This window comes from Poecilia reticulata, unplaced genomic scaffold, assembly GCF_000633615.1.
Source record: "Poecilia reticulata strain Guanapo unplaced genomic scaffold, Guppy_female_1.0+MT scaffold_276, whole genome shotgun sequence".
Lineage (NCBI taxonomy): Eukaryota > Metazoa > Chordata > Actinopteri > Cyprinodontiformes > Poeciliidae > Poecilia > Poecilia reticulata.
In genome coordinates, this window is record NW_007615055.1 from 128,386 (window position 1) to 139,873 (window position 11,488).

Genomic DNA, 11,488 nt, shown 5'->3' on the forward strand with positions numbered 1-11,488 from the left:
GCAAAGGTCGCCAGGTTGGGAATCGAACCTGCGACAGTCCATATGGCCTCCATATGCGGTTTTTAATCTTCAGGTTCTTCCCCACCTCATTGGAGCAAAGTTGATCTTTCCAGAGTTTCAGGAACTCCTGGAGGTCCTGGAGCTTCTTTACAGTGTGGACGCTAACATTAGCTTTAGCTGCTACATGTTTAGCATCGAGGTGCTATTTTAGGCCAGAACAGCTTTGCTGATAGGCTAAATCCTTTTAGCACAACTTGAAAAGAGACTTTTGTCTTTTCCAGCGTCCAATCAGATTGTTTAGAAGCAGAAATTAACCCCAGAGGGCCAAGAGGAGCAGTTATGTTGTCCATTGCTGCCTTTAACATTATGTTGAAATATTTAACTCGTATAAAAGCCTTAAATAAATAAATGTTGATAAATCAGAATTTGTACCTTGTCTGAATGTTGACGGAAGAAAGCGTTCTTATTTTCATCCTCCTGTCTGTTCTTCACCTTCATCGCCTGAATAACACATCAGCCATGTTTGAATTCAGTCAGTGCCTCGTCAGCCAGACATGATCTGTGAGGATGTGATCTGGTACCTCTGGAACCGGTTCTGGAGAGCGCTCACCAGAGTTCTCACTGTGAACAAAAGCATTCACACAGAGCGTCTATACAAACACACACTCCTTATTCCAGAGTGGAACAGATGCAGAACACGACCACGGTGTTGATGATGCAGACGTACTAGCAGCGGGTCTCGGACTTGGACAGGATGGTCAGGAGGAAGGACGCCGTCTCGTTGGGATGGAAGGTGGACGGGACGATCATGTACTCTCCAGGCTTCAGCGTCAGCAGCTCCATCACTTCCCGAGCGTTCATGAAGGTCTTCGTTTGGGCGACGGGTTGTTGAGAGCTGAAGAACGAGGCCGTGAATTTCCCCCTGTGTGCCTGATGCTGTGGCACCACAGAACGTCTCAGGTCTCCAACGCTGATTTATTAAATATGAAATGAATGTTGAAACTGTGAAAATACATCTTACCTGTTCTTTCACCTGGAAAAATCAGATGAAAAGAAATCAGTTTATATTTAGACATGAAACAACCTTATGTTTACCTGCAGGGTGCCAACAGCGAACCACGGCGGGTTTACATGCCAGTTCCTGTATATTTATGGGATGCTGAGGGGACCTTTGGTGGCGTGTTCAGATGTCTACTGTGCTGTAGAACTAGAGACCGGTCTTGGTCTCAGACCACTTTTYGATGGTCTCGGGTGCTGAGGATTTTATTTCCAGACTGGTCAAGAACACAACTGTAAAATTATCACTAAACAGTTAATTTGTTGTCGCATGTACGGGACAACACTGTGACCAAAGTCTGCAATCCAGAGATGGTGCATTCATAAACGATCTGATTTTACTAAGAATGACAGAACTGGAGCCTCGCTGAGAGCCGTTCTTTGTTCTTGTAATGCTCTGCTACTCTGCAGTAGCCATTATTATTTTATTTAATCATATACATTGATATTTATTAGTAAATAAATAAAACAAGAACTTGAGAGCAGACAGAACATGCTCATTGCTCTCTGACTGATTTTGTCTCCCGTCATGTCACAGATGTTGCAGCTCTGAGCTGCTGGGCTTCATGCAGCAGGAGACAGAGAGAGAGAGAGAGAGAGAGAGAGAGAGAGAGAGACCGTCGCCTTGTGCTTGGTTCTTCTAGCTTGTTGCGCCCTGCGCAGTGTTCATAGATGTGGGTTGTTTACCGTCGGGGAATTGCATTAATTGCTCTGTTTAATGGTGCAGACAGTGGTGGTTTCTGACATGGGCGATATGGGCAACCGCCCAGGGCGTTGTCTTTTTGGGATGCACCAGATGAGCGTTTGAATTGATAATGATACTGGTTACATTTATTTCAGCTCCAAGTGTTTAATATTTAGCTGTTTTTATGGGAATATGAATCTTTCAGATCAATGCAAGAAGCAATTTGATCATATTTCACATTGCATTGGGTCACGTAGCGCAGGGCCGGTCTTGGTCTTGTCTCCATACACTGTGGTCCTGATCTGGTCTCGGGTTAGGCGGTCTTTACTACAACATTATCTACAAGTTCACATGGTGGTGCTCAAAGGTTTGCTTCCTAAATGTTTCCCAACATGGTGCCAAATCCTGGTTCACACAGCGAGAGTTTTCTACACATTTCCCTTCAGACGCCTTCAGGACGCCCTGACCATCGTAGTGCTGTGAAGATGAATTTAGGAGAACTACAGGGTAATAATTGGAGGAATGGGTATCTGCTGGATATGTATTGAACAGCAGATTGGTTAGTCAGAGTTCCTGACTATTGGGCTCCACCAGCAGGAAACTTGCAGGTTACTGTCTCAGTACCTTGAGGACCCAGCAGTGCTTTTGGTTGGTAACCGGCCTTTATGTTTAAGGACAGCCTGTGTGCAACAGGCCATGCAGCAGGATTCGGTCTCTCTCACCTCCATGCCAAACTCGACATGTGGAGGAAAAGTAACTTGGTGGATTTACTGGACTGTGTGCTGCCTGCTCCTCTACTGACGTCTATAAAGCTGGATTCTATGATGCAGAACCAGCCTCCATCAAACTTCCTGTTTGGTTTAACTGACCCAGTCAGTAGAATGAGTCCTGGTGCCAAACGGCTGAGATTTACCTCGAAGATGGAGAAGCCGATGTGGAGGTTCTGGGCCAGGTGTCGGTTCCTCTTGTCAGGTTTTTGCATCAGAGACACCAGGATGTTTTTCTCAGCCTTCTCGCCACACAGCTTGACTCGGTACTGTGGATTGGTCCAGAAGCTGTCTGCAGACACAGGTCAGGCTTCTCAGCAAGGAATGGACAGCTACAGCCCAAAGGCTGCATGCACTGGGTTAGTGAGAGGAAACTGTCACATCGTCTGCCTGCGTCCGGTTCGGAGCTACGCTACGCTACGCTACGCAGCACTCCACCAGCCAGAGTTCAGGGAAACCTTCATGCTGTACTTTGCAGCTAGACGGCCTCAGTCATAAAGGTCTGACATTATTTAACGTGTTTTGTCTTCATATGTTTGTCTTACTGGGAAACTGGATCAGTTTCAGGAAAGCTGCAGTCTTCACTGTCAGGACTTTCTGTCTTCTGATGTTGACACAATGAGTCATCGACTTCTACCTGCTCTTATCAGACACAAGAGTTTACTGACGTTCATGTTTGAATTTGAATAATTAATCATTAAAGCTGAAAAGTTGGACTTGGATCTCTTCTGACTCCTGCTGAACCTTTGCAGGGTTTTCGGTCCAAAGCGGCGACTCACAGTTCAGCAGCGACCAGCAGGAACCAGAGCGGCGACGCCGACCCTCAGGTCTTCCTCCTGATTTAGATTCTCCCATCTTCCCATCAACTGACCAGTTTTCAAAAGATGAGGAGCAAACTCTAGTTTGGCTGGATTATGTAAGAGAAAAGTYGCTGCTTCCTTCTACGTATCTCTTTATGTTTATTCTGGAATATTTTAATTCACATATTTGACTGAAAACCTCCAAACAGTTTTAGTTTTATCCAGACTGAGCCTTTCAGCCTTTCCTCTGTTGGATGCACTGGAAAGATTACTTATAGTTTAAAGCATTTTGGTATTTTCTGCAGTAGTTGTAATAATTACCTTTGTAGTTCATGCAGCCTCCAGCCGTTGTTCCCGCCACCCACCGGCCCTCCGCCACAGAGGTCGTCCACTGGGAAGACGAGTCTTCGTCCAGGAAGTTCGGGTTCAGACCACAGATGTCAAGATCTGTGAAGAACTTGGAGAAGTCCTCCAGCGTCATCCTGTCATGATTAACGATGCCAAATAAAACGTCAKCTTTAAGCTTTCAGGGGGAAATAAAACAAGACGTCTGGATGAATAAGTTCACTCACCAAAACTCTCCGTCGTCGACCACTGAAAGGCATTTCTCTCGGTCTTGGGAGCTCACGGTCTGCCACAGAGACGASCTGCAGGGACAGCAGCGGTTGTTAACTGTTTGCAGCATTATTTACCTTCAGATGAATGAACCGGCTGCAGAGCCATTTATCATGACTCAGAGATGAACTTCTTCACCGGTCGCTCCAGTCTCCGGTCCACTCTCCTTTTCCCCAGGGATTCCACAGACGCAGCATCTTCACCGGCTTCCCTCTGCTCGTCACCTGGCCAGCAACACACACCGTCAGCAACAGCCAGGTTTATTACGACCCTGCCTGCTGGTGGGAGCCTTCACCTGGACGACTCCAGTCACAGTGTAGGCGTGGCCCTGGACTAGGCCGTTGGGAGACRAGGTCAACGAGGACGACTCCTACAGATGCAAAACAAGAATTCATATTTCTGACAGCAGAAGATGCTGCAAGTCCAACATGGATGGGTGGTTTATRCAGCCCATCCCAATTAGATGTTAGTAGAAAAATAATAAATAAAAAAACCTTTATAGGTTTTTAATCATCTTTTTCAGATAAACTGGCATTCGCTGCCATGTGGAGACCGTCTCTCAGCATGCTGCCTGTAGGATCGGTCCATCCAAAGCTCAAGATTCAGCTCCACTGAAGTTCAGCTTTATTTTCCTTTAAAAGCCACATCCAGTTACTGAAGCCTCTGTTTGAAGGACATCGAGATCTGGATCAGTTCAAGGTTCCTCCTCTCAATCAGCGATCAGCTCGCAGGAAGAGCCCAGAAAAGGTCCTAACATGAGACGACTGGTTCTTTTATATGCTGGTTTAATGCTGCATATAATCTATAGATTAGGCTTAGCTGCATGTCTGAGTTTATAAATCCTTGGTTCTCACAGCGGGGGTTTGACTTGCTGCGTTGTTTATTCCTAACACTGAGCCATGACTGCCTGGTCTTGGTGTGATGGAGGTCTGCAGTCGGGGTTTGTTGCCCCAACCAGCAGGGAACGACCGCTACGTTTCTGCCTCACTCAGAACCGACTGAACTAAGAGGCAAGTTTTCCAAAAGGTCACACCAGCGACACGCGGTGTAGTGAAATGTCAGACACATTTTGAGGTGAACATCATGAGAAAATGGAGGACAGATTTCTCCGTACCCCTTGTGGCGTGCTACAGCTGAGCAGAGCGCCAAAGTTCCCGGCTCTGGACATCATCCCCCACAGGTCCGGAGGAGGATCCGTCAGCGGGATGGACATGTGGACGCCTCCGGTGAAGTCCATCATGGCCTCTGCAGGAGTCCCAGCGTTCATGTCGGTGTAGGAGCCACACACCCTGATGGAGGAGGGCATGAAAGGTAACACACAGACCACAGAGAGGAAGCTGCTGAACACGAGCGGTCCGCGGRTACTTGGCGTATGCTTTCTCCAGCAGGGCGGGCCAGAACTCGTTCTGCTTCTTGGACTGAACGAAGATCAGGCTGCCGTTGATCGTTGGCAGCTTGTCGTCAATCACAACGTCCACCCACTTCCCAAATCTCCAGAACTAAACAGAGAAAACGTTTTGTTAGCCCAGAACTAGCTGCCAAATAACCGTTGGTGTCCAGAAGTTTACATACACCCATCATGGTGACTAAAGTCAGAACAATCGGAGGTTTTAATGCCTTCTGWTTGAACCCTTTCTTTCCTCRCTTACATGTTTGGATGTTCAGGAAAAATCCAGACTACAATCTGGTGCTCCTCTGCTCAGAGGAAACAGACTGAACAATCAGATCTCAATGAAAAGTCTGGGAGAGTCTTTAAGACCTGGGAGCACCCTACCAACCGTCAGGCATGGTGGTGGCAGTGTCATCCTGTGGGACCGTTTCATGACCAGTGGTCCTCTGCATCGTACAAAACGACTAAAGAAGGAGGTCAGGCTCCAGATTCAACTCCAACCTGGACCCAGTTGGACAACGATCCCAAACACACGTTACGGTTCTGGTTCCCAACGCTCCGACCTCCACGGACGTCAGTGCCAGGAAACCAACCCGGGGTCAAATATCCGCCATGTTACTCAGCAGAACCATCTGCCTCTGGGGAAGTTGAACCTACAACCCTGTTTGAAACTGGATGAGGAAACATGCAGACCTGCAGACTTCATCGGACTGCGGCACCAGGAGAGCCTTCCCCATAACCAGTAAATTAATCATGCTATAAATTAAAATGAGCTCAGTTCAGTTAGAGAGATGCTTCTCTCACTTATCAATGAAAATCTGGGGATTTTTAAATATTCTGGCACTTTTGGCTGTTTTCCCTGTCCAMATATTGAGAATCATCATAATCCATTTTAATTATTGTTGTTTTGTTTATTTTGGATATTTAAACTTTTCCAGCTCCAGTGTTGAATGTTCTTTAGAAAATAAAGTCTTTGAGAATATGGATCATGATCCCCTTATCATCTCCGTTAAATTAGTCGACTTTGGTCTCAAAATGACAGCCATGTTGTTTCTGCCCATCATTTCTGGGACAGTTTTCTTCTCCGGCGTAGACAGAAGAAACYGACCCGGGGAGGAACGTCTGCGACCGGCAGCACGACTCCATCAAGGACTGCACAGTTCATGGAGCGTCGCTCCGAAAGCCACACAACGGACTGGCAGGAACTAAGAACCAGGCCTGTTTCCATGGAGACGGCGTGTCGTTTTACCCTGAAATGAAACAGGCCGCAGTAGTTCTCATCAAAGCCTTGTTCCTGAGGGACGACCTGCTGGAGGATTGGATCCTGGAACGTCAGCGCGCCGATCGACGCCAGAAACCAGCAGTTTCCTGATCAGAGAAACAAACAAGTTACCAGGAAATCCGATGAAACGGCGCACAACAGGAACGGGGCCTCACCCAGAACTCCTTGACCAAAGTCAAACCTGGAGAACCCTCGCAGGACGAAGGACGGGTTCTGAGCAATTATCTGCAAGAAGCAACAAGTCAACCGGATTTCCATCTGACAACGTCTGATCAGCCTAATCTGAAACCACTCACCGCCGGCCGGAGCCAGACGACCCGGGCCAGGTCCGAGGGGCTCAGGACTCCCTGTCCGATGGACTTCCTGTCAGGCGGGAACATGTCGTCGATGAACTTCAGCCGCCTGCTGACACAGAACTCCTTCAGCTGCTGGAAGTCCTGTCCGAAGAGCCGGCCGGGGCTGCAGGCGCGGCCGAAGCCGTCCCGGCGGTGGCGGGCCTCCATGATGTTCAGACAGGCTCCTGGAGGCGGCATGGCTGCGGGACAGAGGTCAAAGGTCGCCGGACTGCGGGTCAAGGCGAGGCCTGGTTAACCTAAAGCTCCTGTAAAGAGCTTTTCAGGAGATGAGAGTGAAACAAACAAACAGCAAAACTCAGAGCTGGTTCATCAGTTCAGCAACAATCTGCAACCATGTGCCGTTTCTGGAAGTAACYAGTTAGTTACTGGTAACCAGTGGAGACGTTCAGAACTGCAGGTCCAGTTCCATATTCCAGTTGATTTCCCAGAGAACAGCGTTTCGGTTGTTCTGCAGTTTTCTACAGCAGAACCGTCTTTATCCTGTCTAAACTTTTTTCCTTTCAGGTGAAACTTTGTTGAGCTCCTCATGTTTCCTCCAGACTCTCACCTTCACTCCTAAATAGGTTTCCTTTCATCTGAATTTCCCTTTGGGAACGGAGGACTGAAGGAGGACTCTGGACGCCGACGGTCCGGYCCGTTCTCTCCGGCCCGGTTCTGATGTTTCTGCTTCAGAAGCCATTCAGCATAAACATGGCTGGAGTCCAGCTGCTGGAATGTCTTCCCATTAACGTACTTGGATGCAGGATTCTGCACCGTTAGCATCTTTAGCATTGACCTACTGTCTGGTCAAAAACAGCGGACAACAGGATTTAACTAGGCCAACAGGTTGGATCCTGTGATTGGATCMGCTGGTGCGACGAGGAGCTTCTCATTTCTTACACACATCCTGTGTTTGATCTTTGGCATCAAGCAACAGAATCGTCTACAGAAACTCCTGAAACCGGGTCAAGAAAAGTCCGAGGCTGAAATACACCTGGAAGGAAAGTGAGAAGCATAGAAAACCGAAGCTAGAACTCAGGAATGGTTCAGAGGAAATAAAAGCGCTTCCACACCATGTGAAGGAGACAAAGACTGAACAGCTGAGTTTCCATGAAACTCACAACCAGTGAGAAAAATGCTGATTGCTGAGCCTATGAAGGGGTTTACCCATCATGCCTAGCGCCTCCTGAACCTGTCTGCTAATCAGAACGCAGAAGTCATCCAGAGAAAGCGAAGAATCATCAAGGAGTCTCAGCATGTCACAGCTCCTCAGATAAACTAAACCTGTAGGTCAGATTCCCGCCGCTGTGTGTCCTGCACTGACAGCCGGAGCAACGAGAAGTTAGATCTCACCTTGGAGGCTCAGCTGAGACTTCAGATCCGAAGCAACAGAGAAACGATGCGAGCCACACCTGGAGGCACCTGCAGCCGACTGCGGCTTCCTGCCTGACGAGCCAACAGGTGAACCTGCTGCTGACTTTATGACTTTATGATCCCCAGAGCAGCGGCTCACCTGTCAATAATTACCTGAATATCAAAGCAGTTGGAGCAGCGGAGAGGTGACCTGATAAAARCTGAATGTTTCCTTACAGAAACGCTTCGCCGCCCTGCTGTGAGTTTAACGGCTCTGGGCTGTTCGACAGGCTCAGCTCGACATTCAGTCGTTTCATAAAGTCTCTGGCTTCACTTCTCCTGGCGTCTGCTGTTCAGTTTTCATAAAGCTGCGGAAGCAAACAGCCGCGCCTTCCTTCTTTGAGTTCAGCTCTTACAGAGTTACTGAGGAATCTGTTTGGCCCTGATCTCCCAGCTGGAACAGAGAGGTTCTCTGATCTCGGCTTGTTGGACCATGTTATGGAAATTTCATTATCAAGGAATGAGAATCTGTTTCAATAAGAGAAAGATTAATCTTTGTCTTTAAGTTTCTTTATTCGAAGGCAAAAGCRTTYGAAGACCCTTCTCACTRAGCGCAGTCAGTAGAAGAGCCCTGAGCAACACACATCACATCGTTATATAGTCACAGCAAGACAAAGACCCTCCCAAAGTCTGATGTTTTCTCTACTGCCAGATGGACCAGAGACACCCTGACCCCTCCTCATGAACTATCCCTCACCTCTTGGAGGAGATGATTTTATGGCAGGACAGTTGATAAGGATTTCAGGAGGAACTTCTAACACTTCTTTGTCAGTTCATGGGTTCAGCTCAACTACATCCCACACATCAGTCCTTTAAGGCAATCATTAGATCAAGCATTTTACCCAAGATGTCTTCAGGTCTCTTCTGCTATCACGGCTGCGGATACATCTAAACATTATCTGCAAACTTATTTAATGGACAAACACATCTTGCAGAAATACAAAAACAAAGCAGATATTATCAGTAAATAAATGGTAAAAAGTATCATCAGTTCCTTCAAGAATGAATTAAGACTGAAAACGAAATTTTCTATTACCACCACAAATGCRGTCGGCCCTGTCATAGAGGATGTCACGGACTCTCCATCAGAGTAAATACATCTCCATCCAGACGAGGCCAGCAGATGGCAGCAGAATCAACATTTAGTCCTGGTTTAGGACGCGCCTGTTTCTGTGGAACAAAACTACAATTACTCCTCAATATTCAGAGCTGAACATGCCACTCCAATCGACCAGYACCATTCATTTCCCTTGGTGCTGATTGGCTGCACCTCCATGGCGGACCCCAAGACCAGAACCACCTGGCTGCAGAATCCCCTCAACCTTTGACCCTGATGCCAAGGCAGCAAAGACCCGGGATCAAGGAGCAGCAGGATGAAAGTGGTGGACCTCACCGCGCCGGCATCAGTTCACCTAATGAGCGTCCTGCTTCAGAGCCACGTCTTCTCCTCCAGCCGGGCTGTGTCAGAGTCTCAATCTGACCAAACGGACACCAGCCGGGTGAGTCTCCAGCCATTCTCCTCCAGGTGAGAACCAGGACCTTAAACCCCTCTGCTCTGGAGCCTGCTCGCGGTTCAGCGCCGTTCTGCTGCCATCCATGAAGGAAATGAGTGCAAGACATCTGGAGGCTAAAAACTCCTTCCTTCAGTCTCTGATGTGCTTTAAGATTTTCTGCATCTTTTCCAAAGACGCTTTAAGAATCCAGACTAGCGCGTCTGATGGTCACACACCTGGCTGAGTCTCATGCTGAGGCGCCGACATGTTCACCGACAGAGAGTCACTTTCCAGAGCAGCTGATGAAGAAGCTGCTTCTGCAGGTGATTCATGCTGTTTGTTCGAATAACGTGGAGAAATTCACCAAACTGTGGCAAATCATTCCAAACATTTCTGCTTTCATGCTTGGCAGACTCTGCTGCTTGACTGAGTGTGCAGGTCTGAACGSTGTTCCTCTGGCTTCGCCTCCATCCAATGGCAGCTCAGCTAACCAGCCTCAGGCGTCAGCCGCTCTATAAAGGAGCTGCAGCTTCTCCTCAAACCAGACTCAGTCTTCCCCACAGCAACACCAGGCGAGATCCTAACAGGAACTTTTCAAAGGTAAGTGACTGCAGTGTTCACAGCAGGAAGCTGCTTCAGGGAATAGTGATCTATGAAACATTTGCTTGAGTGTCAGGGTTATGTATCCCTCTGGGGACCTCTTCAGTGGATGTGCAGACTGGTTGTGCTTCCTGCAGGACGCTGCAGCCATGCTCGCTCCAGGCGTCTGCATGAACATCATCAGCGCTCGTCACTCTACGGACGGATATGGAACCGCTTCCAACCCCGAGAAGTTCCTGAACCAGGACTTCCAGCAGCTGAAGGAGTACTGCCTCATCCGCCGGGTGAGGTTCATCGACGACATGTTCCCCCCCGACCACCGCTCCATCGGCAGGGACCTCCTGCAGCCCGCCGACCGGGTCCGGGTGGAGTGGGTCAGACCGGCGGTGAGTTCAGAACACGCAGAACGCGGCTGGAGGTCAGAGGTCAGAGGATGCTTAGTGAACTAAAGAGGCTGAGGATGATTCAGGTCCAGAGGAGGAGGAGGCCTTCTTTTCATGTACTGGAAAATAATTAAAAACAGGAAATTCAGAAGCAGGGCCGGCCCAAGCCTCCATGGGGTCCCAAGCCTCCACAGGGCCCCAAAACTCCACGGGGCCCTAAACCTCCATGGGGCCCTAAACCTCCATGGGGCCCTAAACCTCCATGGGGCCCCAAGCCTCCATGGGGCCCCAAGCCTCCATGGGGCCCCAAAAAGGTTTTAAACCTCTAAATAAATAAAGTTTCTGAAAGATGAGCGTTAAAGGAAAGCTGCTGGTGGATGTTCTGCTCCTGGTTCTGGATGTTTGTTCCTGTGAAAAACGAGTAATTTTTGCCCACTGTGCCCAGGTGCTTGCTCAACGATGGCTTCCTTCGATAAACAGTAACAGATAATAACTTGATAAGCTGCATGTGACTGCATGTCCCGGCTTGAACTGGAGCGTAGTGAGCAGAATATGAATATTTTCCCTGTATGGAATATGTGAAACCAAAATCCTCCAGCTTGTCTGGCATTTGTCCAGCTGTCTGTCGTGTTGTTTGGTTCTGTCAGTGAATCTGTCATCAGCCTCTGT

General features: G+C 48.4%; 2 protein-coding genes across 2 annotated transcripts in view; one reads left to right on the top strand and one right to left on the bottom strand.

Annotated features, from left to right (window-relative positions):
* Positions 1 to 8,366, bottom strand: part of LOC103460694 (calpain-3-like) — a 12,692-nt gene extending 4,326 nt beyond the window's left edge. The window contains exons 1-15 of the mRNA XM_008402970.2: positions 6,892 to 8,366; positions 6,751 to 6,820; positions 6,563 to 6,681; positions 5,289 to 5,422; positions 5,038 to 5,212; positions 4,219 to 4,293; positions 4,062 to 4,147; positions 3,881 to 3,955; positions 3,630 to 3,790; positions 2,655 to 2,800; positions 1,022 to 1,033; positions 728 to 936; positions 582 to 621; positions 433 to 501; positions 58 to 202 (exon numbers count right to left, since the gene is read on the bottom strand). Coding sequence (XP_008401192.1) covers positions 58 to 202; positions 433 to 501; positions 582 to 621; positions 728 to 936; positions 1,022 to 1,033; positions 2,655 to 2,800; positions 3,630 to 3,790; positions 3,881 to 3,955; positions 4,062 to 4,147; positions 4,219 to 4,293; positions 5,038 to 5,212; positions 5,289 to 5,422; positions 6,563 to 6,681; positions 6,751 to 6,820; positions 6,892 to 7,128 — 1,753 coding nt within the window. The 5' untranslated portion in view covers positions 7,129 to 8,366. The remainder of the gene's footprint in view (positions 1 to 57; positions 203 to 432; positions 502 to 581; positions 622 to 727; positions 937 to 1,021; positions 1,034 to 2,654; positions 2,801 to 3,629; positions 3,791 to 3,880; positions 3,956 to 4,061; positions 4,148 to 4,218; positions 4,294 to 5,037; positions 5,213 to 5,288; positions 5,423 to 6,562; positions 6,682 to 6,750; positions 6,821 to 6,891) is intronic.
* A 541-nt stretch (positions 8,367 to 8,907) lies between these two features.
* Positions 8,908 to 11,488, top strand: part of LOC103460682 (calpain-8-like) — a 15,082-nt gene continuing 12,501 nt past the window's right edge. Inside the window, exons 1-2 of the mRNA XM_008402964.2 lie at positions 8,908 to 10,436; positions 10,574 to 10,822. Coding sequence (XP_008401186.1) covers positions 10,311 to 10,436; positions 10,574 to 10,822 — 375 coding nt within the window. The 5' untranslated portion in view covers positions 8,908 to 10,310. The remainder of the gene's footprint in view (positions 10,437 to 10,573; positions 10,823 to 11,488) is intronic.